This window comes from Diorhabda sublineata, chromosome 5 (assembly GCF_026230105.1).
Source record: "Diorhabda sublineata isolate icDioSubl1.1 chromosome 5, icDioSubl1.1, whole genome shotgun sequence".
NCBI lineage: Eukaryota > Metazoa > Arthropoda > Insecta > Coleoptera > Chrysomelidae > Diorhabda > Diorhabda sublineata.
In genome coordinates, this window is record NC_079478.1 from 13,248,952 (window position 1) to 13,275,536 (window position 26,585).

At 31.8% G+C, this 26,585-nt stretch overlaps 2 protein-coding genes across 3 annotated transcripts; one reads left to right on the forward strand and one right to left on the reverse strand.

The window, feature by feature from the left end:
• The first annotated feature begins 1,311 nt into the window (after positions 1 to 1,311).
• LOC130443855 (tudor domain-containing protein 3) lies at positions 1,312 to 9,219 on the forward strand. Of its 2 annotated transcripts, XM_056778727.1 has the most exons (6): positions 1,312 to 1,480; positions 1,531 to 1,615; positions 1,667 to 2,048; positions 3,490 to 4,682; positions 7,014 to 7,185; positions 8,925 to 9,219. In XM_056778727.1, the coding sequence occupies exons 1-6, from the start codon at positions 1,455 to 1,457 to the stop codon at positions 8,963 to 8,965; spliced, it is 1,899 nt and encodes a 632-aa protein (XP_056634705.1). In that variant the 5' UTR covers positions 1,312 to 1,454; the 3' UTR covers positions 8,966 to 9,219. The 2 variants fall into 2 exon arrangements, with proteins under 2 accessions (XP_056634705.1, XP_056634704.1); XM_056778726.1 differs by having other exon boundaries at positions 7,014 to 9,219.
• Positions 9,138 to 14,569, reverse strand: LOC130443856 (N-acetylglucosamine-6-phosphate deacetylase). The gene is made up of 7 exons (XM_056778728.1): positions 14,227 to 14,569; positions 13,823 to 14,094; positions 13,634 to 13,766; positions 13,498 to 13,586; positions 11,329 to 11,470; positions 11,058 to 11,234; positions 9,138 to 9,682 (listed from the first exon to the last, which is right to left on the reverse strand). The coding sequence occupies exons 1-7, from the start codon at positions 14,462 to 14,464 to the stop codon at positions 9,498 to 9,500; spliced, it is 1,236 nt and encodes a 411-aa protein (XP_056634706.1). The 5' UTR covers positions 14,465 to 14,569; the 3' UTR covers positions 9,138 to 9,497.
• Positions 14,570 to 26,585: the final 12,016 nt, after the last annotated feature.

Below are 26,585 nucleotides of genomic sequence, written 5' to 3' on the forward strand. Positions count from 1 at the left end.
GAAGCGATTACATGATAGGTACAGCAATACAACAAAAAAAATTAGTAGGCTATGCCTACGAGAAGACCAATTTTCGTTGCTTCGACAGGACTAGAGCCATTATTAAAACTTTCGACCGGATTCGGTGCGCCATTAATTTTGTAACTAAATGAAAAAAGTGTACTCAGAACCTTCTAATTAGCTTTCTTATTAGGATTATTAGGATTCTAAGTAGAAAGTCTAAATTTAGTGGATGGTAGATAGAAGGATAACAATCTGTAGGACTATTTAGAAACGATGATCGGAAGTTACGTTCATTGTTGTTCGGAAACTGATCTACCTGAACCCTGGTTATAGTTTCCGAAAAGTTCTTGTACACGTGAAAGTGTCTTTTGAAATGTGTTAAATAAAAGTGACGTCACATTAGTATCATTGTGAATTTTAGCTTTGGACAACTTTTCACACTGTTTTACAACGCAAGTTGTTGAAATAATGAACTGCTTGGGTTAAAAATGAGATTAAATTTTTTAACTAGGCATATTTCAATTCATCTACCATTACTACATCCATATCATACCCTTCGTCTATACCAGTGCCATGCTGGAAAGTTTTTCAACTATTATTTATCGTATACAGCGGCTATAAGATATTATAAGAAGAACTTCTAAAAACCACCCTTTTTAAAGATTTAAAAGTGCACTGAAAAGTAATAATATATTATAAAGAGAAAACGTTTTTAAAAAGTGAAAAACAGGATAGGGTCGTGGCGTACAAGGTTGGTACGTATAACGTCTGAAGTTGGTAATAATAGAGTTGGAAAAAAATAATTTACCATAATACTACCTAAAGTGTGGGCGCTTAAATTTCATTAATATCTTAATAATTATTATCTTCCAAGACTAGTATATTTTGTGATATATTCTCTCATGAAGAGCTCATACTTTTGGTAATTTTTTTTTCAATTATTTTTACGAACTTCTGATGTCATACGTACCAACCTTACGTATCACAACCCCTATTCTGTCCTTATTTCTTACTTTTTCCTGCACTTTTAAACCTTTATGACATGTGGTTTTTAAAAATTTTTTTATAATATATTAATTTATTATAACATTACTTGTACACGTAATCGATGAGCATTTGGTTTAGTTCTTTATTTTTATGTTAGTGTTAAATGTTAAATTTCAATTGATCAAAGAACATGGTATTTGGAAGGAGAAAAATATACTTAACGAAATTTTCCTTCTAATAATATCTTTAGATATACAAATTATCAGATTTGATTTCCTAGCTGTATACTGAATAGTGTTTTTCTAAAATAGAAGCTTCCTTATTGTTTGACGTGTGTCAATTGAGTTCAAGGTTGTATTCAATACATCTGTTCCCAAATTTAAAAAATATATATATAGATAATAAAACTACAAGGAAATGATAATTTTTTATAATCTTGGTATTAATTTTATGTAACATTTAAAATGTCCTCAGTTTTAGGAGCCGAATGGTAATACAAGTAAGTTATATGTTTAGCAGTGTATTCATTCCTATTTTTAGGCATATATCTTTGAGTGGAAACGATTTTTTAACTGAAAACGGAACTATAAGTGATAAACAGCACCTGTATAATTGTGCCCTAAACGTAAGTAAAAACAGGAAGTTTATAAAGTTTTCAATCTGAAAAAACTTTTAGACAGACTTGAAGGAAATATGCACCCCCATATTAAATAACTTAGTAAATGGTTCAATGTCCAAAATTGTTCTTCAAATACACAAAATCCGTAACATTTCTGCCCCAAAAGCGAATGAAGAATCCCAAGCTGCACCTCGAATGCTTAAATTAACGTTAACAGATGGTGACAACTACATCCAAGCATTAGAATTATCTACGATTACTCCAATTAATTTGAAAAATACTCCTCCAGGAACAAAGTTACTAATTCAGGATGCCAAAGTAGTATCAGGATTTTTATTGTTAAGTCCCCAAAACTGTAAAGTTTTAGGAGGTAAAGTTGCTAGTTTAATTGAAAAATGGGAACTCACCAGAAGTGTTCAGAGAAATTATAGATCAAGTAGTAGGTATTTCAAAAAATATTATTTTATATTTAAAATGTATTGAATAGGGTAAACTGTCCTACAATGATCCACTAATCTTTATTATTGGCATATCTGCCACACAAAAGGATTGAGAAACTGTTTACTTTATTTTGATTAACTTAAAACCTACTTTACTTTCAAGAACTCTAAAAATATCATTATAATTGAATTACACTCTATTCAAGGAAAACCGAAGCAAAGATATATCAAATAATTCACTGTGGGGCAGTTTACCCTACTATGTTGATATTGTTCCTCTGCCCAGTAAAATATGTGGAGACAAAGAAAATGTCACTTTGCAATAATTTTTTTCAAAATATGCTTGGTTTCAAATATTTGGAGAGTAGCATATTGTCAGATTTACCAATTTCAACATATTGTTGGAGTTTTATATTCATTTCATATTTCAGAATGTATTAAAAGCACACAAAAGAGTAGAAAGTCAATTAATGATTGTTATTGGATATTCGAAAATCCACATAATTAATTAAGAAAAAAATATTCCTCCTACCTCTATCCAAAGTATAATACATTTCCTGGCCTCATTGTAGAAAACAAAGTCGTACTTTTCCACTCTAGGTAGGGAAAATAAAAGTAACTTCATGGAATGTCTCTGATAATATTGAAATTTATATAAAATACATAGTGCTACGCCCTAAAACGAATCAGACACTTTTGTCTTCTATAGAACAGGAAAATGTATCAACCACATGGTTGGAAAAAATATACCATAAATTATACAGGGCATAGTATAGTATCAGAAGAACCTTGGCAAATTTATTTGCAAATTCTGGAGGAGTAATTCTTGCTTTAAAACAACATGGAGATCGGAAGTCTACGAATATTGCTGAAGGATATGTGCAGCAATCTCTTGCAAAAAAAGCAAAAAATTTTGACCTAAAATTAAGAACATTTAGAAGCATAAACATATCAAAAAGTCTAAGAAATAAAAGAAATTTACTGCAAAGTGATATGCTAGATAATTATTAAACACAAAAAAGTGAAAGTCTTGATAATTGCAAATCCTTATAACGAAAAAGGTTGAATAATTGAGTTACCACTTTATGTAGTGATATTAAGCGGTCAAAAAATAAAATTTTTTGTGACGCCCCCTAATAAGCTTCTTTTTGATGAAAAAACTCTAAGAAAATTTTTTTAATCAAAACAATATGTGCCTCTAAATATATTTTTAATTGGAAAGACACATCTTGAAACTGAAAGTATTGAAATTTTTGTTTCACAATATCCTAGTATTGAAAAATTAACTTGGATCGTGTAGAGACATAAGTTGTTTTGATTAAAAAATATCCCAGTGTTTTGCATCAAAAAATTCAATTTTTACGACCACACTAATTGATAGTCAAATATTTTAGATTCAAAACTTTTTAAAAATGAATAATATATTACAAATTTTTATAGATGAGGATGGTCCGCCTCTGTGGGTAAACTTTGGCACTAAAATTCAGACTGGAAATCAAAGCGAGAACTATAAGTCATTACTAAACAAAAATAAAGATGGTTCAAAAGAGAATTCAGAATTTGAACAACAACGACAAGACGCCATTGCAGAAGCATCATCAGGTGCAGTTAGAAAGGTGTTCAGTGGTAGAGTAAAGCAAAGTGTACAAGTACAAAATAACACCAATAAAAAAGCAACAGAAAAAAATAAAGAAAAGAAAGAATTGACGAAAGGCAAAGGCAAACCAGGAAAAGAAAAAGGAGAAATAGATGAAAAACCCCAGAAGCCATCAGAAAAAGTTTCTTTATTTGCATTCCTGGAAGATAAACTGCCTGTTAGTACCAAGGAAGATACCTTTTATCAAAATCAACCAATTAAAAGTGGTTTTAAAGACCCAGAAACATGTTCCGAGAATCCAAACAATTATGATTATAAGAAAAAGAAAACTTCAATTCCAAAACAATTTGAAAAACCAGAATATAGCAATAAGAAAGGTCAAAATACCAGGAAACCAAGTAATAATTCTTACAGTCAATCTAATAATTTCTATCCTGAATTGACTCCACAGAAGTATTCTGAAAACCCTGCAAATTTTTCTTATAAACCAAAACATTTCAATAGCAACCAATTTAAAGATTCACAAGTCAATAAAACGCCTCAAGAAAATAATAGCTTTAAGTCTATATCTCAAAATAACCGACCTAACTATCACTATAATGCATCTCCAGTCCAGAACTCTAATTACAGTTATGAATATAATCATTCTCCAATGCAGCCCTTGAATTCAAATTATCAATATGAGCAAAAGCCTATTTCAAATAATAATTCAAATCCACCCATAGTACATTACCAACGCTCAAATATAAATAATCATAATCCTGAAACTATCCCTAGTTTTCAACAAGAGTCAATGTCAACTTCTAATAATATGTATAGAAAAACCCACCAAAAGCAAAATGATATCAATCACATTAGCCAGGAAGTTCAAAAAATGTCATTGAATAGTCAATTTGCTAGCAGGAGTTTGAGGCAGCATTTAAATTTAAGTTCCAGTACAAGAAAAAATGATGAACTTAATCATAAACTAGAAAATAGTGGCCCCACCTGGAATGTAGGAGATGAAATTTTGGCTAAATATTGGGAAGATGGCAAGGTAAAAACAATTTTCAATAATTATTTACTATGTCTTTTTTACAGTATTTAAAAATAATTTGTGGAACTTTGGAAAAAGTTAGCTAACTTAAATTCCAATCTTGATAAACAATAAGGAACTTACTCATCGACTGGTTTCCTACTTCACTATTTGTTTGCCCCTGTAATTTAATTAATTAATTGGTATTGAAACAAGAACATAGAATTGAGAAGATTATTTTTAACTAAGCATCTCACAAACAATTTAACTTTAAAATAAAAATCTATTTAAAAAAATAAATGAAAGGAATAAAGGTGAAAACAATACCAAACAAAATTATATCATATCAAAGATTTAAATAATTTATGTCCATCAGCTATATGATTTCCAAATAGTCTCTCATATCTCATTTGTTCTGTTTTGATTGGATTATTTTTTCCTCAAGATGTGGTCATATATGTTTTGTCTTAAATAGCCTGAAGAAAAATTTCATGTAGATGTGATGATTTAGGAAACTGTTTGATCTACTGGTTGAAGAAATAATTCTAATATACAAATTATGTTCCTAATAATTTTGAACCTTATGTTTATTACAATCAAGACATTTACTGATATTTTTCTAATCGTACTAAATAGTTTACTATTATAAATAAAAAATCACAGTCGTTGGTTTCCAATTATCCATACAGTTCTGCTCAATTCTTTGGCCCCATAGCTTTTGTTAAGTTATTATTTTATCTCTTCTATCTCTTTATAAGCCTCTTCTTCCTCTTTTAAACATATTAGTCTTCTCTAAAGCTCCATGTAAGGCAATTAATATTTCTGTTATCTCAGAACTTGTTCCACCAATATACCTATTGTGTCATAATAAACTTAACCCTCATAAAGATTTTCCAAGTGTTCATAATTTCTCTCCAGACAACTCCAGCAGTGCTGGAGCTCATTTCACTCAACCTAGACAAATAATTTAATTTAATCAGTGCTCTTATGCTTACAAACTTTTGTGCTCTTTTTACAATTTAGGTTTTCAGCTCTATTTTTTTCTAATATCTTTCTTTTTTTTTCTATCCACAGGTATGCAAAATCTCGAACTTACATTATTTGTTCCTTATTCACAGTATCATTATAAATTTTCTCTATAATTATATATCTTCTTTTGAATTATTTTCAGCCCAAACTTTTTTGCCTCTTCTCCAAATTTTTATACTGATTGAATTCTGCTATCAGAGTATGTCACCCGTAGAAGCCAGATATTGACAGGATTGTCTCATTGGTATTTAATTGAGTGTTTGGGATCACGCCCGATTCAATATACAGTGGAGAGCAGATCGTTTTGTATTATACCTCTGTTGATTTGGAGTTCTTTACACTAACACCCGTTTTTTTTGGTTCATCCAACGTTAAGTGGTGCTCAGAATGAACGCGAACATAAAGCGTTCTAGGCGAACATGAATGTTAAAAATACACTCCCAATTTAAAACTCCACAGAATAATATGACCACATAACCTTAAAAGTGCATATATATATATATATATATATATATATATATATATATATATATATATATATATATATATATATAAATAAATAAATTTGAAAGGTGATCAACAATTTTGAATTATTTATAATGTACTATATACTTACTTTACTGTATAAAATGTGTAGAGAAATATATACAAACCGACATTTCGACATTTGACACGGCGTTGGTAGGGAAGACCCCAATTTGAATAAAAATATCTAAGTCTCGAAGAATATCTGTTGATAATGTAATATTTTTCTTATTATATGATTTCTATTCGTAGGATGAATTAATAAATCACTTTAGTTCTTAATTTATTTCAACACTATACACTACACTAACTTATAATAATTCACTTATCATTACCACTTGACTAACTTAAATAATTAATTTAAATTCTTCTATTACTTTTCTTAAGGTCTATTCACTACGACTATTTATTATAAACTAATTAAACTGTGCTACACAAACTCCTATATATATCCCAAACGTTCTAGAAAATAAAGAAACAAAACAAATAAATAAATAGACCTTCCGAGAAATTATTCAAAAGAAATACTGTAAATAACCCGCCCGTTATAATTTAAAACAAACATCAAACGGATTCCGGGTATTTCCAATGTACATCAAAGGCGCCGTACTTCGGACGAATTTTATAATTCCACTGCAATCAGACAGGACCGGCTTCTTCGTTTAATATTCAAGTATCTTTATTAGTACTGAACACACAAATACTGTTTACTTTTTATTCATTCAGTAAATGTCAGATCAAATACCCATGTTTATAAATCTAAGTCTTATTTTCAACTAGAATTTGTTTTCGTTTCAGTTTTACAATGCAGCAATAATTTCAATCACAGATAAAACATTTGCCGTTCGATTCAAGGGATATGGAAATATTGAAGAAATTCTAAAAACAGATTGTCTACCAATAATGTCCAATAACAGTAGATCTAATAATAATAACAATCAGCAATATGACAAGAATAGACAATATCCAGGTATTATTTTTTTATTTACTTTTACAAAATATACTTATAGGTTAGGTTAGATTGTGCAGATACAAATTACATAATATCGATCATCCCATGATTGAATTATTGTAAATGATTGCTGGAGAGTTGAATCATCCATAAATAATATAGGTAGCACAAATCCTGATTATGTATTCTGTAATAAAACTTCCTTAGTAATAAATATGTGATGTTAACCTTAAATTCTTTGGCAGGAGACTCTTCCTCAGGTACTGTTATTCGGCCTCAGTTGAAGTATGTAAATAACTGGTACTCAGATGGGGTGAACAATTAATATTAAATCGGACACTACCGGCTTTTTAACGAATGACGTTAAAACTGAATAAAAAAGGTGGAAACACCTTATGATTTAAATTAATAATAAAAACTAAAACTATCCCCGGACACCATTATCCAAATAAGAATACAAAAAGTTTTGGCAACAAATTTATTAAAAAAATAACATATATTAAAGATAAGACTGGGACTTATCTATGGAAATCCTGGATGGTTGAACTCCAATCTAGCAACTGTGGTAAAAAAATAAAATGAGAAAGGAAACGGGAGCACAGATGGAAAAAACTGAAGAAGAAACGAGTGGAAAGAACAGATTCGAATAAAAAGAGCTTATGCTCTAGCATATAAAAGAACTATAGTTATTAAAATATAACCAAACCAGATTCTGTTCTATTCCCCAAATAAATAGAGAATACGAATTTACCTGAAAACTATTATACAAAATTTGCTTTAAAGGAAATTACTAAAAATTGGAATTTTTGTGAGTACTATAATAAAAAAAAGTCAAAAAGATATTTAAAAAACTTACCAGCTAATATATAGAATAAAATCACCACAAATTTACTTTGATTTAAAGTATAGACAAGTAGAGGAAAAACTCCATTGAATTTCGAGGTTTTACTCAATTTCTCGAATGAAGTGGGAGGTCGACAAAAAATTGATTTCTTCAAAAACTGGAATGTTAGAATTAATAAATCAGAAGTGATTATTGTGTCACAATACATGAACCGAGTATTCAAAATGTTTGAAGACAAAAGTAACAAGCCGAATGGCATGTTACAATGTATTCAAGTAGGGAGGAAATATTTTAACATATTTTTTTCTTGGCATACCTGTATAATATATTTGGTTGCAGAAAAATGAATTCCTGTGAAATATGAAAATCATCAAATAAGCATTATCCATTACAGAATACAATTTTTTGAAGTGTTAATCACACATTAATAATGCTTGCTCTTTTCATTGGATTTCGTTATCAGCAATAGACTTTTCATAAACATCTAAGAAAACAAATGAATCTTACTTCAATTTCAGGAAAATCAGAAATAAAAAACTAAAGCAAAACACTTGCTATCTGTTGAAAGCCAACAAACATCTCAAAATATAGGGAGATGGTAGTACGAAAAGTCTCTATTATCATATAGATTCAATCTTGATTGCAAAACGTGCATTCACCTATTGTAGTATTAGAAAATGTTTCGTTTTGAGATATGTTTTTATATCAATTTATGTTATAATAATTAGATTTTATTTGTATTAAATTAATTAATAAATTGTACTGTGAAGATTGGCATGCACTTTTAAGGGTTCTTAAAGACATCAATATGTAGTGAAGGATGTAGATCTTTGATTAAAACTTTTTTATGGATCATCCAAGAATTGAATTGTTACCAAGTTTTGAGCACATTGTAATGAGTCTTTTTTTTCAGGTTCAATGGAATTTAGGAGAAGTTCTAAAAATTACAAGTAACTATTGGCTAAAGCATTCGTTTGACATAATTTGGCTAATAAATTTTAGAATACTTTCAAAAAACAATGAAAACTACTGACAAAATCAGCCATATTTACTCTTCAGTTAAAGTATTTTATTTAACTTTCAGAATTATTGTTATTATGTTGTGAATTTTTTATAAGAATAACAATTTTAATTTAAAAATAACTTTAATTTTCATGTTTATTTGCATAAAAGTTCAATAAAATAGTAACATTATGTTTATGTAAAAATGTTTTTAATGTAGTCCTCAAACATGAATCCCTATTGGTCGTTAAAGAAATATAAAATCTTGTTTTGTTGTTACAAAAACCATATTAACAAAGAGTATTAAATATTTTTATAACACAAATAAATTTCAAAATTCAAGTTCAAATTGAGAAAAAAAACTGTATAAGCCACAACCCTTGTGCTTTCATTTGTAATCAAATAAATCTGAAGGACATTATTTATGTTTTAAAGGGATTCCTATTTGTTATATAAAAAGAGTTTTCTAGTGCGCGAACACACACTAGAGACGTAAAGCTTCATAAACCTTTTCCCCTGCTATCCAAGTAGATTTCAATTGCAGGTGATTATCTAAAATTATAAAATCGGCATCAGCTCCTGGATTCAAGTGACCTTTGTGTTTATCAATTCCTAAAACTTTAGCAGGATGTAGGCTACCCGCTTCCAAAGCATATTCCCAAGGACAACCTACAATAAAAAAATGCCTGTTTTGAAAAAAAATTCTCTCTTTAACCAAATGTTTTAGTTACTTATACAAAATTCATTAAAGGGGAAGCTAAACTACACTCTAACAAAATAAACGTTTTATATATTTCGATTTTTATCTAAAGATTGCAATGAATTGATGTATTTTTTAATTTCAACTACTACTGTAAGAATTAGATATACCCGTCTTTCCTTCTTTGGTACATAAATTTAAAATCTCGTTAGAAACAATCAATTACATCCCATATAGGCCCTATTGAAGACAGTGCTGTTAGCTGGCCATACCATTATTTTGATTTCAATCTCTTCAAATCAATTTTCTACGGGATAAGTAGCGAAAGGTGCGATTTATGGTTCTAATACTATCATCTAATATTATCTTCATCTAGGTTTGGTCTTCCTATTCTTCAAACCTTTCGTGTACTCTTCTGATAATTGGACATGTCTATCACTATTAAACAGATAAAATATTGGCTCACCTGAAGACCTTATACTCAACCACATGATCTCTACCAATCTGTAGTTGCACTCTTTGATGTGCTGAACTAAACAAACGTGATAAGTGTCTCCTTATCGTATCATTACTTATTTTTTGTTAGTATTACCACAAAGAACCTTGGCAAAGTCCTTGTCACAATAATCTTCCCGTCTTTTAGAACCTTGGAGCATTATGCATTGTGCCACATGGAATTGTTGTGTCTCTTGTACTTGTGAGAAGTCTTCTCCATTTAACGCAATGGCCACAGCACACTCCACTTGGACAAAATGATTTGAATATAAACCATTTCTTGGATTTTAGAAAATTTACACATTTAACATAGCAGTACAAGTATTGACAAGACCTTATTAGTAAAAAATATCTATTTCAGAAAAAAATGGCAGCAACTAAACTGTGCTAGTTTCATTAAAAATTTTAGTCGAGTAACAAACTATGTATTAAGGAGTATATTAACATTATAATCACATAAATGGAAATCTGTTATAAAAATAATTGCAAAATATTAATGTCAATTAGAAAATCCATCCTAAAGATAAATGTAGATATTTATTATTTTTTAATCGATTTTGTGAACACTCAAAGATTGATTATAAAGTCAGTTGTACATATATTAGAGCTCTATGATGAAATGATGAAAAATAATTGCCTTTGAATAAGAATATTCCAAAGTCCAAAATGTGGACACTCACTTTTTTAATTTTATCAATATCCATATTATTACTCATAGTCAAGGAACCTAGAGATTATTTCATAATATCAGTAGACAATGTGTCATCAATGTTTAAAGAATTCCAAGCATCACTTCTGTTACTCTTATTTAGTATGTCATTACTTAGTTTTTCTACTGTCTTTTTTTACCTGTAGCATTTATAAAAAATCTAACACATTCCAGCATGCTTGCAACGCTTCCACAAAGAGTATTTGTACCAGATACAAATGCCATACCACCCCTTATCTCAAATTCCATCTGTCCTATTCTGTGTCGTCCATCATTCAGACCCAATGCAGATAACGCATCTGTCACCAACACCAAACCTTCAAAAATAGGAAGCTTATTAATAAAAATACCACAATAAGTATCTACAAATAAAAGATATTTTGTTTAGGATACTACTATATTATATCTTACCCTCTGGATGTACCTTATAAGCTATTCTTAGTGCAGATGGATGTGTGTGGATTCCATCAGAGATAATTCCAAAAAATAAGTTTTTGCTCTGGATCTGATCTGAAGTTAAAAGGCCTACTAAGCCGGGATCCCTATGATGAAACTGCAAAAAAATGTATTTCTCGTTTTATACAGTAAAAACCGAAGGTAACCCTTTGAGTACTAAATTATTTGAAGACTTTTATGCACATATAATGGATTTCATTGGTTCCTATTTGGATTAATATGTAAGGGTAATACATTTTATTTGGAATATACTTATATTGGTGATATATATTTTTGAAAGAACATTTCAATTAAAAAATATAAATAAATATATAAATGAAACAAAATAGAAATATTTATAAAGAACAAGAACTTATAGTCTAATAATTTGGTACCATGTGGTTTTTCTCAAAACATGTCGGTGAATACAAATGTATCTGGTACTATGTGCCCAATTTTTGTCTTGCAAACGATATGGTATTATAATTTGGCAGGACCACTTGCGCCAATAATACTTAAGCGGTTTTTAAACGATATTCGACAATTAACTTTATTATGTAGAACGTGTGAATTGAAAATAGCCATGTCCATTAGATAAAACGAAATTTTTTAACGCATTTTCTCATAAAAGGAAAGCACGCTAACAATTGGTCCTGTATATAAACGCCTCCCATACCTGTATTATATTCCACTACACATGATGGTTTGATAATTTTGACTACTTACTACATATATTTTTTTATGATTGTAAGTCACACAGAACACTGAAAAAATAAAAGATTAAATTTTAATCGATTTAACGATACCTACAACCTCCTTTTCGATTTATATCTAGCTTAGTTTTTGAAATATGGCTGTTCGAAGGATAATCATACATACACCCTTACCTCCAGATTCATATAAATCGAATACATATAATGTATGATGATCTATTTCACATACCTATATAATTTCTACCTTGATGTTGTCTCAAAACTTCTTATGAGAGAACATTTTCTTTCAAAATCTTTAGAACTAAGCTTTTATTTCTCATAAATGAAGAACATAGCTAGATTTTCTTTAACTTGTGAATGTTTTCTATTCAGGAAAATCAGATTCATTATCAATGCAGCATTGATTTGTAGTATACTCATCTGGTACCCATGGAGTAATGTCATGAGATATTTATTACTAGTACTTTGCTTCATTGTCATTTGAAAGGGAGGAATGGGCCTTAGCATGGAAATGAATCCGTATTGTCGAGGTGGTTGAAGTCAACACATTCAATATCTTTAATATGATATTGTAGGGCAGTACTCCCATACCTTCTTCAGTTGAAGCCACACATTTGTTGAGATCAAAAAAGGTTCTTCATTAGTTATCAGTTGAATTGTTGAAAGTAATAAAAAAATCAATGAAGTCCTCTACAGTAATTCTTAGTAAGATTCTTATTTAGGGTTATTCTTACAGTTAGCTAAGAATTTTACGTTAAATTTAAAAACTGAGTGAAATATCTGGTTCTTGTTTTTCCTTTACTATTATGCTGTGTTGTTCTTCAACTCCCATATAGTTATCTAACTATACAGTTAGCTTATTGGTTGCACATCCCATTAATTCATGTACTGCCGATTATTAAATGTAAGATGCCAAATCATTCCTTCCTGTCTCTACTGTGACATCGTTCCATAGCATGCATCACTCTAGGGTTATCATGGATGGTGAAGTTTTAAGTCCAGAGCTTCCAAAGAAAAAAAGTGCAAGTTTCACAGGTTGGGTAGTAAGTGTAGTTATGTTTTTTACTGTACATAATCAAAGAATTTGAGTTTGTATAATCTTAGTTATATTCTAAAAATTAATTTTTCTAGGACTTAAATTGTTATGGATGATAGTATTTCAAAAAATAAACAAGGATCAAGAAAAAACCTCATTTGACGAAAATGGGACTTTGCACCTCTAACTCTGAAGTACACAATTGAGGATTAATTATAAAATATTCAGTTTCACATGACAGTACCCTTATTTTTAAATATCATGTTCAGTTTACCTTTGGTTTCTGAATGTTCATCACATAATGTAATTGCGGGTGTCGCTGTAGTGGTAGTAAATGGTGTGTTCAATATCATAAAAATATGCATTCTCCTTTTTTATCAACATACAAATACTTACAGGTAACATTGCATTGAATAAATGGGTTATTAATGTAGCACCACACTTAACAGCATTTTCTCCTTGCAACAAATTTGCCATGGAATGTCCTGAAATTTAATCTTGTTGAAACAAAAAAAATATTGGAACCATTTACCTAAAGATACAATTTTGCCATCTGCTTTCAATTTTTTGATGATGGAATCTGAAGACTTCATTTCAGGTGCTAAAGTTATAATAGATATATTTTTGTATCCCTCTCCATATGTTTCCTTAATGGTTACCATAGACTAAAATAGAAAAGTCTTGGAATTATCAATACCCTGTACAGTTTTTATGGATTCACCCCTTTATGGTCCATCATAAACTTCTCGGGATGCGCTCCCTTCTTTTCTTTGTTGATAAAAGGTCCTTCAACATGAACCCCCAAAATGGCAGCTCCATTTTTACCACCTTTAGTTCTTTTTATTTTGTCTAAAATATCGTGATAAACATAACTGGGAGATGTGACAACGGTTGGACAATAAGCTACAACTCCATATTGCAGTAATTGTTTAGAAACAACTTTTATAGCATTATCAGTGTGTGCATAATAGGAGAAATCATAACCGAATCCACCTAGAAAATAATAAAGAAAATATTACAAATCTAAAAATGTACGGGAAACATTAAAACTAAATACTAGTAAATAAAAAGTTGAGTTAATGTTCACATATTACCTAACATATGGAAGTTATTGTAAATACTGACCGTTTATTTGTAAGTCGATGAGGCCTGGGGCTATGATACCGCCTTTACAGTCTATAAATATGTGTGCCACTCGTTTCTCTTTGAAAAATAACTCTACTGCGTCCACAACTTTACCATTTCTAACATATAACTCATCATCGACTAATTTATGGTTTCGCAGGATACGGCAATTATAAAATTTTGTAATTAGTTGACTTTCTTGTAACTTTCCTAATGTTACGAGATCATTATCATCCATTTTTACAAAAATTTAACAAAACATGAAAAATCTTTGTTTTGACACATTAATCCAAATCAGCTGTGAATTTCTCGGTCATCAGTCGGATTTCTGCAAATTGAGGTTAAACAACGTTGCCGGTTGTAGTATTTTTTAAACAAATTTAACAACATAATAGCTTCGTTCGCTGTAGATAATTTGGACATATTCCGAATGTATTCTGAATATTTTCTGGACGTGTCAAATGCAAATGCTTTGTTCAGAATATGTTCTGAGCATACATTCCTCCACGAACGATTTATGAACATCTAAAATTGTAATTTGAATTCAAAACTATACTCTATTTCTGAAAGATATAGAGTAATAAAATGGGGAATTCCGTCCAGTTCGGCTCAATTTCGGAATCCGCCATAGGTGTAGGTCTTGAAATAGTATTGTTTGTAATATTAAAATTTCAAGTAATTGCGTAAGAGAATTAGGAAAAGTATGTTTTCTGGCCTGAAGTGTGAATATCGAAATATTGTGTAGGGATTACTTAGGTAGTAGATTATACAGTTACGTTTTGCGTTTAACCTATTAGTGCCTCTATCTTTTTACGAGTATCCTACCGGCACGCCTTTGGCACACTATTTTTAGTGTTTGTGAATGGATAACAATAGGCTAAACTCATATATTGACCCCAACCCTGGTGGTACTTCCACATTTGGTAAAAAGAAAGAATTTTACAATGAAATCAATGCCAAACTATGAAATTGGCTTAAATATTCGTTGGGTCACTCAGTGATCCCCTCGCATACCTAATGAGGTTTAGTTACTCTATACCTTTCTGAAATAAACTATAGCTAAGAGAATAAAATTTATATAATTAACTAGCAAACCCGGCGAACTCCGTTTCGCCACCAGATGGCTTCGTTTATATTTCGTTTGGTGCTTAAAAGATGAAGAAAATTTTTTTTTTGTTTTATATTTGAAAAGGAAAAATTTTATTTCATTTCACAACAGTAATGAATTTATTTCGATCACAAAAATGAAGTGTTATTTAGTTGAACTTCTCTAAGTAAATTTAAGTGAATCCAAAGTAAATACTGAATCGAAGCGTTATACGTGTCCGCAAATTATCCGTTTCATTGAAGTGCTCTTTGGTAAACCACATTTTTTGTTTTTTGGTCTGACGTTAACACAAACAAAGCGGATGGTTTCCCAACTCGTGAACACGGAACGTATAACTGCCCATGTGAAAAACAATGATTTTCTAAATTTATCCCGCAAACACTAAGCGATTGGCCTTGCGACTTGTTAATTGTCATTGCGAACGTAAGGCGAACTGGAAATTGCAATGGTTTGAATTCAAACGGAAGATCAGTCGGAATCATTGGTATTCGAGGAACACATACATTTTCACCAGCGTACTTTCCGTTAATAATGGTTGCCTCAATCAAATTCGGCATAAGTCTTTTTACCGAAAGTCGAGTATCGTTGCAAAGTCGCGGTGGAGTCAAATTACGCAATATCATAATAACTGTACCAATTTTGAGTTGCAAGTTATGTGGTGGAAATCCTGGTAACTCCAGAGAGTTTAAAAACTCCGTTGGATAATTTACTACATCATCGGGATTTGTTAAGGAATCAACGGATTTGTATGTCACCAAATCGCCAGCAATTTTTGATTGAATGGTGAAATTCAGTGCGTGTACATCATTAGATATTCTTTGCGGCAAGAATTGCTCGTTGACTTAACCAAGCATAATTCTGATAATTGTTGTTTCTGTTAAGATGTTGTTATTTCGCCGAAGATCCTTCAGTGTGAAGTTAAGTGCTTCAAGTGATTTCTTATGTGCCATTGTGCACTCATCCCAAACAATGAGCTTGCATTGCATCAACAATTTTCCCATTGCACTGGATCGGGAAATATTGCATGTTGGGGTATCCATTGTGTTTAAATTGAGTGACAAATGTGCAATACGACCGCCATCTAGAAGAGTCGCCGTAATTCCAGATGATGCTAACCCCAAAGCTATGTCACATCTTGATCGACTTAAAATATTGGTTCGTAGTACATGCTATGTATCAGACATGGTGCTGTATGTGAAAAAAGATTTTCCCGCTTTTCTGTTGAAATTTTTCCTGAATTTTCTTTGCTATAAACCTCACGGAGACCGAGATCTTTCCAACGAATGCAAAACCGTGGAAATCGGTGCGTGGGTTCTGGAGTTATAGCGTCAGGAAGGAAAACCCGACTTTTTCCTGAATTTTCTTTGCTATAAACCTCACGGAGCCCGAGATCTTTCCAACAAATGCAAAACCGTGGAAATCGGTGCGTGCGTTCTGGAGTTATAGCGTCAGGAAGGAAAACCCGACTTCTTTTATACATAGTAGACTACCGAAGGTTTATTCTTGATATTTATAAGTATTATAAGTATACCCCGTTTTTGAAATACAATGACGTAGAAAACCACATAGGTTAGAGGTTATTTCGTGATAAATATCACAAAAGGATGCATGTACATTCACCAGATTAAAAATCCTTACTCATGTCCGAGGATATATTGGACGTATTCAGAACACGCTCGGAATTAAAAATCTGTGCTCCACGAACACAGGATTTTAAACATGTTTTACTATCACCGCGAACGCACAGTTTGAAACTGCACATGAATCTGGTGATAGAACAGGATATTCACAGCGTATTCAATTCAATCGTAAATATACTTTTCATATTTTTTATTACCAGACCTCATAATCAAAGTGATTCACCTAATACAGGGTGGCGCAATAGAACGTGCATTTATTAAGTATAGGCTAAAAAAAAATAAATAAGTACATAAGTTATTGTTGAAATTAAAGATATGGTTAAGTAATTAAATGAAATTTATTTTTTTAAAATAACATCATCTAAATAACGGCACTTCTCTAAACGCAAACGCAGATTTGTGAAAGCTCTTGTCAATAAATCTGGGGTGATTGCTGCCATTCCTGGCGGATATTTTCCTTTAGCTGACTGATATCCCGCGAATTGTTCACGTAGACTTTATGTTTGAGTTGTCCCTACAAAAAAAATCAAGATACGTCAAGTCAGAGCTACGCGGGGGCCAAGGGATATCACCTCTTTTGAAAATTAATCTTGCAGAAAACATCTGTCTCACAACCGCTATAGAGTCATTTGATGTGTGACAGGTCGCTGCGTCTTGTTGAAACCAAGTTCTCGTATTCGCTATTCTTGATCTCGCAAGTCAAATAATCCTCTAGAATGGGACTCATGAGCCTCATCTGAGTCTGATCTGAAAAAAGGATGTTGTCAAAAGTGGAAAATCGACTAACCATTTCTTCATCAAATGCCAACCTTGCTCCAAAGTCGGTATATTTTAATTCCTATGTTAACTGGAGCTAATAAGGATGCAGTTTAAGATCTGACTTCAAAATTCGCTGTAAACTTCGTCACGACAAGTTTAAAGTCGCCGATCGCTTCCGAGTAGACACGGATATTTTCGTACTGACTCCTTCACCCTATCAATATTGTCTATGGTCCTAGACGTTCTTCGACAACCTTTTGCTGGTGGTTTGAACGTGGAACCGGTCTCTTCAAAATGCTTAAGCCATATATTATAATTAAATTTGCACTCGGACCTTCATTAATGTGTCTTAATCCATATTCTGAACGATAATATTCTTTTAAAAAATTACAGGTAATCACCTAGATTTTTTAAATAAGCAGACCTTTTTGCAAGAGTAATTAAATGTGAGGTTGGAACCCTAAAATGTATTACCTATTTTCCTTCTTACTTGCTTTTTAAAAAAAGGGCACTTGGCCAACTTAAGTGAATTTTTAAAACTGGTTTTAGTATATTTTGCGCTTTTTTAATAGCAAAGCTAAGCTGATTAAGAGGTGTTTTAAGTTTTATATTAGCAAATTTTACAGTTTACATTACTATTATTGAAAAATATGAAATAATATTGCAGAGAAAGGTAATTTCAATTTTATAAAGTCTCATAAATATTAAATTAGGAAGGTAGGTATCCCATTACATTCTCTTTTTGGTATTTGCTGGTAAAAACACCGGGGACTATCACAATGATATGAACCACCAAAACTTTATGCAATGGGTTGAAAACTAATTATTGCCTAATTTGCTTGAGAGATCCGTTCTTGTAGTCGACAATGCAGCATATCACAATGTACGGATAACAAAAAATATTACAAAGGCTTCAAGGAAAGTATAAATTGGTTATCATAACATGATTTGCCAGCAGATGCCAAGCTAACGAAACCTGAATTGCTTAAAATTTATAAAGATAATAAATTTCGGTTTCCCACGAAGTACCAGTTGAACGAACTCTTAGAAAAACATAGCCACTGTGTACTTCGCTTACCATCTTACCACCCTGAACTTAACTCTATATAAGTTTGGGCATTAGTAAAAAACTGGGTAGCGGCGCACAACACAATTTGCTAGGCAAAAATTTACGCTTGTTACGGCACAGGAATGGTCTAGTACATACAAAAATTTATACAGAAAACGAATCTCTTTGACGATGCCCTAGATCAGAGGTCTCCAAACTTTCCAGCCTTAGGGCCATACTGATTACTCCAGTAAGTTCCGAGTGCCAAAACCATATTATCGTTGTTGCCAGAGGTAAAAAGTGAAATAGTCCACTGATGAAAAAAAAAAAGTCCGAAAAAGTACGCAACGTTTTAAAAAGCTGCAAAACGGCAACACTCCATATTATTAATTTTCCTATCATTATCTGTAATTTCTAGATTAGTCGTAGAGTACGAGCCATGAGGAGTAACGTGACACAAGCGGAAATAGGTAGTACCTTCTATCGCTAACAGATGGCGCTAATAGCACGTACAGAATAATCTCGTTGGTTCGAGAAAGTTCTGGTGTCTTCCACTCAGTTCTAGATGGCAGTAATTGGAATATATAAGAAGGCTAGTGGCGCAACCGCAAGTCAGTTCCTAGGACACTGTTGTGAAATAAAATAGTGCGTACCTCCTTAAAACGTGTTTGTGCGTGTTTAAGTTTAAGACATATTTGTAACAGTATTTTGATCTGAATTGTTGCTTTCGTGTGTGATTTATTAGTATGGAAAAGAAGCGAAAAATTGATAGTTAATGCAGAAAATTCAAAGATCAGTGGAAAATTCAGTATTTCGTAATTGAGTCCAGTAACAAGGCGCTATGTTTCATTTGGAATGAAAGCATAGCTGTTCTCAACGAATATAACATTAAACGTCATTATGAAACAAAACATTTTCAAAATTACTCAAAATATACAGGAAGTTTGCGGACAGCAAAATTCGAAGCTATGAAGCGCAGATTTAAATCGCAGCAATCTTCATTTACGAAACTCAAAACTGAACTGAACCGAACAAAACTGTCAGTATGTCAGCAAACACTGTGGCTCGAAGGGTAGAAAACATCGCTGAAAATATATCCTCTCAACTGTTCGACAAAAATGGACATGTTGAGTGGTTTTCTTTGGCCTTGGATGAGTCAACGAATGTGCCAGATACTGCTCGCGTGTTGATTTATATTCGAGGAGTAGATAAAAGCTATGAAGTGCATGAAGAACTTCTTGATATGTATAGTATTCATGGCACAACTACTGGTACAGATATTTTTAAAGGAGTTGAAATGGGCATTAATCAAAAGAACCTTCGATGGAAAAACTTGAAATGTATTACAACTGATGGAGGCAAAAACATGAGTGGGAAAGATAAACGAGTGGTCGCTCTTGTGTCAAAGGCTGTAGAAAATGACGGTGGTTCAAAACCATTAGTCTTACATTATATTATTCATCAACAGTCATTGTGCGGAAAATGTTTGGATTTTTTTTGAAGTTCTGAAACCAATCATATCCACTGTTAAATTTATCAGATCTTTTGGGCTGAATCACAGACAATTCCGACAATTTATTGAAGAGATTGGAGAAAATGACTTACCTTATCATACTGCCGTACGTTGTCTTAGTTGTGGGAAAGTCCTTCAGCGCTTTTTTGAACTTCGAGCAGTGATCGAAATTTTTTTGAATGAAAAGCATCGCCCTCTTACTGAATTACTACAACATGTGAACGAACTGAATTTGAGATTGCAAGGAGAAAACCAGCATCTTCCTGATTTATACACTAATATCAATTCATTCCGGAAGAAATTGATACTGTTTCAATCACAAGTAAATGTTTTTCACATTTTAAAACATGTGGAATATTCAGAGCCGGACTTAGAGTCATCGTGGCCCCCGGGCCAAAATACTTAAGGCCCTATGTAAGGCGGGCGTTTTACGTGAATTCTTACATCAAGTTGATTTTTCATTATAGTCAATTTATTCATTATTTCTAACTAAAAATAGTACAAAATTAAAAACATTTTTTTCTTATTTTACTACCTACAAATTCTTCAATAACACTAGTGCAGTCAATCGATTTCAGTAGCTCATTTTCAATACACAATACGCTATATTGATTTAGTTTTTTTTGAGTCATTGTGGTTCGGTGGTCATCTTTAATTAAGGAGAGCCTTGAAAACGATATTTCCCCACTACGCTGCGTAGTTTATAACTCGTCGTTGTGATTTTAAAAAATAAATCAGCGATACCATGCATTGGGCGCAACTTCGAGCTTTCATTTTTTTAAATATGATTTTTCGGAACTTTTAAAATGATTGCGCATAAAAAAATTTATGTTGATTCTGAACATTGGCTATGGATGTATTTTTTCGCTTGCATTCATATGTTTAAAAATCAATCATATGGCTCGTCGCGAGGCCCCCCCGCAGCGGGGGCCCCCGGCGCACGCCCGGGTTGGCCCATGCCTAAGTCCGGTTCTGGAAATATTCAGCCACACCACTGAGACTGAGTGCTTGGAAAATAAATTTTGATACTCGTTTCTCGGACTTTGATGCTATTGCGAATCAAATTAAGATTTTTCAGAATCATTTTGATACTAACATTGAAACCCTAGCCCCGGAACTTCAAATGGAAATGATTGATCTACCTACAATGCAGTGATATAATTAAGAACAAATATCAAACCTCATCTTTGTTGGAATTTTATAAGTCTTCCACTTACACAATTTGATAATTTGCATAAATTTGCTCGTGGGCTGTTTTCTGTTTTTGATACTACTTATTTGTGTGAGAAGACCTTCTCCAAAATGAAGTACTCAAAAAATGTTTACAGATCTAAACTAACTGATGAGCATCTTAAATCTCTTTTAATAATTGGTACAAGTAAATTAGTCCACAACTACAAACTATTGTCAGTGGAAAATCTTAATTACATAAATCTCATCAGTATTTCAGTCATTATGCTTGTTATAAGTTAGGTTTTTATTTAAAATGTATAAAATGTTATTTGGATTCATTTCAATAATTTGTTAGTTATTATATACTGAAGTTAAATTTTCTGCATATTATACATGTCTTTGCTTATTACAATTCTGTGTTTCTTTATCCAACTTATTACAAAAAACAATTAGAAAAAGCCTACAACAATGTTATGAGTAGTTAGCCCATGACCATATCAATGTAGATATATTAATAATTATTCAACATAAAATTAGAATACTTCAGTAAACTAAATTTAATTTACTATAAAACATAGGTTCTCTAGAAGGAGTTTTCAAGTATGCTAGCTCTCCGCGGGCCGGATGTGGCCCTGGGGCCATAGTTTGGAGACCCCTGCCCTAGATAATTTTAAATTTACGGTGAATACGGGGTCCTTGGAAGAAAGTGAAGGTGAAGATGATGATTGTTTTCCCCTTTCCACTAGTTCTGATGATGATTAAATTTTTTGTAATAAATAATTAATTTAATATAATGAAAAAGTTATTATTGTTTTTTATTCTACTACTAGTCCGGACCCGAGCTGCTCCGCAGCAGTGACTATGTGGATAATTATAGCTTCGTCATAAAATCAATCAATACTTATGTTGTCAAAGGTATACAAAAAGTATCGGGGCACGGTCAAAAAAATCAACCATCATTTCTACATTGTTCATAATACAATAGACTATGTAATTTCACAATACTTCCTTCCAAACAACATTGGCTGTGCATCGACCCTTTGGTTTAATTTCTACCTTGACATTTTTGAACGATTTCTCACGTGATAGGGTTACATACAACTCTGTAGCTATATTAGAACCTGAGATATAGATCTTTGAATGTAGAAAAATTGCCAAAAACCTACAAAAATCCATAACTCCACATTGAATGTCTGCGCCTAGCTCCTCTCCAACTCAACCGATTTAAGTGTTCAAAAACTCAAAAGAAAGATGTTTCTTAAACTAAAACGAAGTCTCTATCTTGAATAGAACCTGAGATATTGAGGATAGAACGTGTGTATGTGAAAAACTCCCATAAGTAATGTACAGGGGGAAATCGCATTTGAGTATAACTTGAGAATGGTGAAAATTAGATGAAATCCGATGGTTGATCTGTGCATCAATACCTTTCATTGAAAAAAAAAATTAAGCAAATCGGTTGGGTAGAACGCCTGAACGGACTCGGAATGGAAATCTTCAATTTTTTTAATATATAAGATAGCTAGGTCCTCATTTTTATTTTTTGAGATAAGAGTTTAAAATTTTAAGGGTTTTATAAGACTCTCTTATTAAAGGAATATGCTAAAAAGGGAATAAAAAAGATTTTCCCATCTTACCCTATTAAACCGAGTAAATACTATCAGTGAAAATTATTGACCTAAAATAAACTATAATAAAACGAAATTCATGGTGATATCAAAAACTAGTATCAATTTTCCATTTCTTGTTTATTAGTGGCTATTGTTGTTCATCTACGAAACATTTCGATCCATTTCGATTTTCCATTTCGTGTTTGCTAGTTTATCAACAATGATTATTTGCCATGTTTTTCCTAATCCTAATCATTTTTCCTCTATGAAAAACATTTAAAAGTCCTTTTTTGTTATGATTTGTCTAATATCACGTCTATTAATGACCTTTTTCTCATATTTTGGTTCTTAATGTTCCATTTACCTCTAGTTGCTTCATTTGTATTTAACGATGACTATTTTTGTTGTTTTTTATTATTTCAATTGGTTCTATACAATATTTTTGGTTAGATTTAATACCACGTTCAATTTTCTACTCCATATTTCTCCTATTTTCATTTATTTTCCATTTCTATAATTTTCCTTTAAGTTTACGGATTTATCATTTCACTAACCACTTCATTCTTTCTTTAAGCTACCCATTGAGCTTTAAAGAAGTTCTTTGTGTTTATTCGAATGGTTTTTCAAAAAAAAAATTAATTAGAATACACTGTTGGTAATAGTAAAAATGATCTGATCAAAATAATAACAATTCGATAAAAGAATGTCCCAGAACGAATCTATATACCTATTAATATAACTGGGACATTCTGTATATGTAGTATAAATATTCGTTAAGTAAATTTACAAGTAAATAGAATCAAAATGTAACAGTTTCCATTATATTCAATATATCTATTAAAAAGGCCGCAAAATACCTTAAATACAAGGTACTGTATAAAATTCGAGTAAATTCTAAATCTTAAAATTAGTATTATTTTACAATAAAGTTTCTAACTATAAAATATATTAATAAAAATTGAGATAAGAAATGAGGTAATACATAATAAAAAATAATTGCACTTAAATGTAAAACTAGTTAGTTTGGCAATAGATATTAAATGTAGATTGAGAAAATGTCATTTTTTAATGAAATAACGTTACAAAAAATAAGTGTTTGTGTCGCTGTCAATAAATAATCAACCCATAGAGAGAGAGTAGTACACCGTTTTAAGTATTTGGGAAGCTGGCTGAATGACTAGTGGGACCCAGATGAGGAAATTAAGACAAGAATAGAGATAGCCAGGAACATATTTTTTAAATTATAGGCGCTTCTCACAAGTAATGACCTTAACCTGAGAACACGCAGGAGAATAGCACAATGCTATGTTTTCACTACCCTACTTTATGGTATTGAGAGCTGGAAAGGTCTCCAGCATGCGTAAGGTGGAAGCTTTTGAAATGTGGCTCTTTAGACGGATCCTTAAAATACCATGGACGGATCGGCTGACCAACGACAAGGTGCTAAGACGAATGAACATAGAACGAGAACTATTAACCATTGTAAAGAGAAGGAAAGCTTCCTACTTTGGTCACATTTTTAGAAATCAACAATATGCTGATCATGGAAGGGAAGATAGAAGACAAGCACGACCTGGGTAGAAAAAGATTTTCATGATTGAAAAACCTTCGAGATTGGTTCCATGTAGCGTAAATCTAGTACGCATGACTGAAGATCGTGAAGAATTCCAAAGGACAATTGCCAACCTTCATTAGAATGAAGTAAGCACTAGAAGAAAAAAAACCATTGCTCCTATGGGCGAAAAGGAATCAACTAATAAAAAATATAGTGCGTATTTCAAAATTCAACGTTAAACTAAAGAAAATTATTTTAAAAATGTAGTAAATATTATTTTCAAAGTAATAGTGTTTAAACATTGGTAAGATTGAGAGTTATAATTTGTTAATTTGATTATCAGCTTTTGTCATTTCAAGCGATCTACCAATTTTAGTGGACTTTGGTATTATAAATAAAGTTGACATAGACTTAAGTATAATGTTAACAATCAAAAATAATTTTTATTTGAATTTGATCCGCCACTGGTCTGGCTGTTTACTGTTTACACTGTGTTTTTCTTATTTGATTTGTACTTTACCTCCTTGTTGGGACCCACGTTTGTTCACTTTGGACCCAAGCCGAAATCGAAAGAACATATCTTAGGCCTTGTGTACACCGTTCAAGCAAAATGGGGTGGATTTTTGGGTCGATTTATAACTGTAAGGGTATTATAAAGTCCGGTTGGCCGTAGGTTGAGATTCAACTGTTGGTTGAAGACGAATTTACGTATTATAAACCTTAGTCAGGGGTCGAACGGGTGGTTAAGTGCTAGTTGGTTCAACCGTAACGAAAGTTCAGTTGAAAGTGACAACCGAGAGTTGAAAGGTACTTTCTAACCTCAATTTTTGTTTACTTTAGCTTGATGAAATTAACCTATATATTATTTTAAATTAAATCTCCCGAATTTTACGAAACATGCTACTTTGGAAAGATAATAGTAATAATGATTCATCTCATACTCTAATTATTTTTTTTCTTTTGCAAATAATCTTTTTAAATCTGTATAATATTGAAAGTACACGTGGAAACTTCAAACAAAACTATACTTTGACTTTTGACTGACATATTCTTCACGGCAAATGTCAGTTCGCTTGTTTTTGATTGGTTAAAATTGTTACCCCAGTGCAGCCAACGCAAATTTTTCAGCAAAAAGCTCCGGTTGGCCAACGGATGGTTGCAAATTTGTTATAATACGGAACCGATGTTAATCATCGGTGGAGTTTCGACCGGCGGTTGAACAAAACTTTTATAATACCGACCTTAATTAAAACCTAGATCTACCCTACAATTTCGAATTGAAAAACAATCAAGACAGCGGTTTCCAAAGGGGAATCTTGATCTGAAATTTCTGAATTGCACTTCGAATTGGTTAACCACCCACCGTATTCGCCAGATCTGATCCCAGCGGTTTTTTTCTGTTTCCTAACCTGAAAGTTTCACTTATTTGGAGGAATTAAAAAGAAAAAAAAAGGCGTATAGACTTAAAATGAAGCTATGCATAAAAATAAAACTTATTAAGAAACAAAAGTTTTTGTTTCTTCGTTAGGCTGAGAACTTTTCGGTAAACCCGCACAATCGAATGAATAATTTATTAAATAAATTTTTGTACACGTTTTAAGAATGCAGCACACTGAACTTCGACGGAAAGATTTCAAAATAAAAAAAAATTTTTACAATTATATTTATTCAAAAACCAGTAATATAACTTACAAATTAAAAACAACCTTCAGTACATTTAAATAAAAAAAACAGTTCCAAAAATACGAGCTTAATTGCTCTTGCCACCCTGAATAACCATAGATATAAAACTTAAGGTGGAAAATAGTTATTTCCAAAACTTCAACCAAATTTCAATTGTCAGCAAAGTGAAGCGAAAAGGTTGAATCCAAAAATATATTACTAATTATAAGAAACACTTTACCACACTTGTCGATGTAAAAATGAAATGTCAATAAAATTTGATCTACAAAT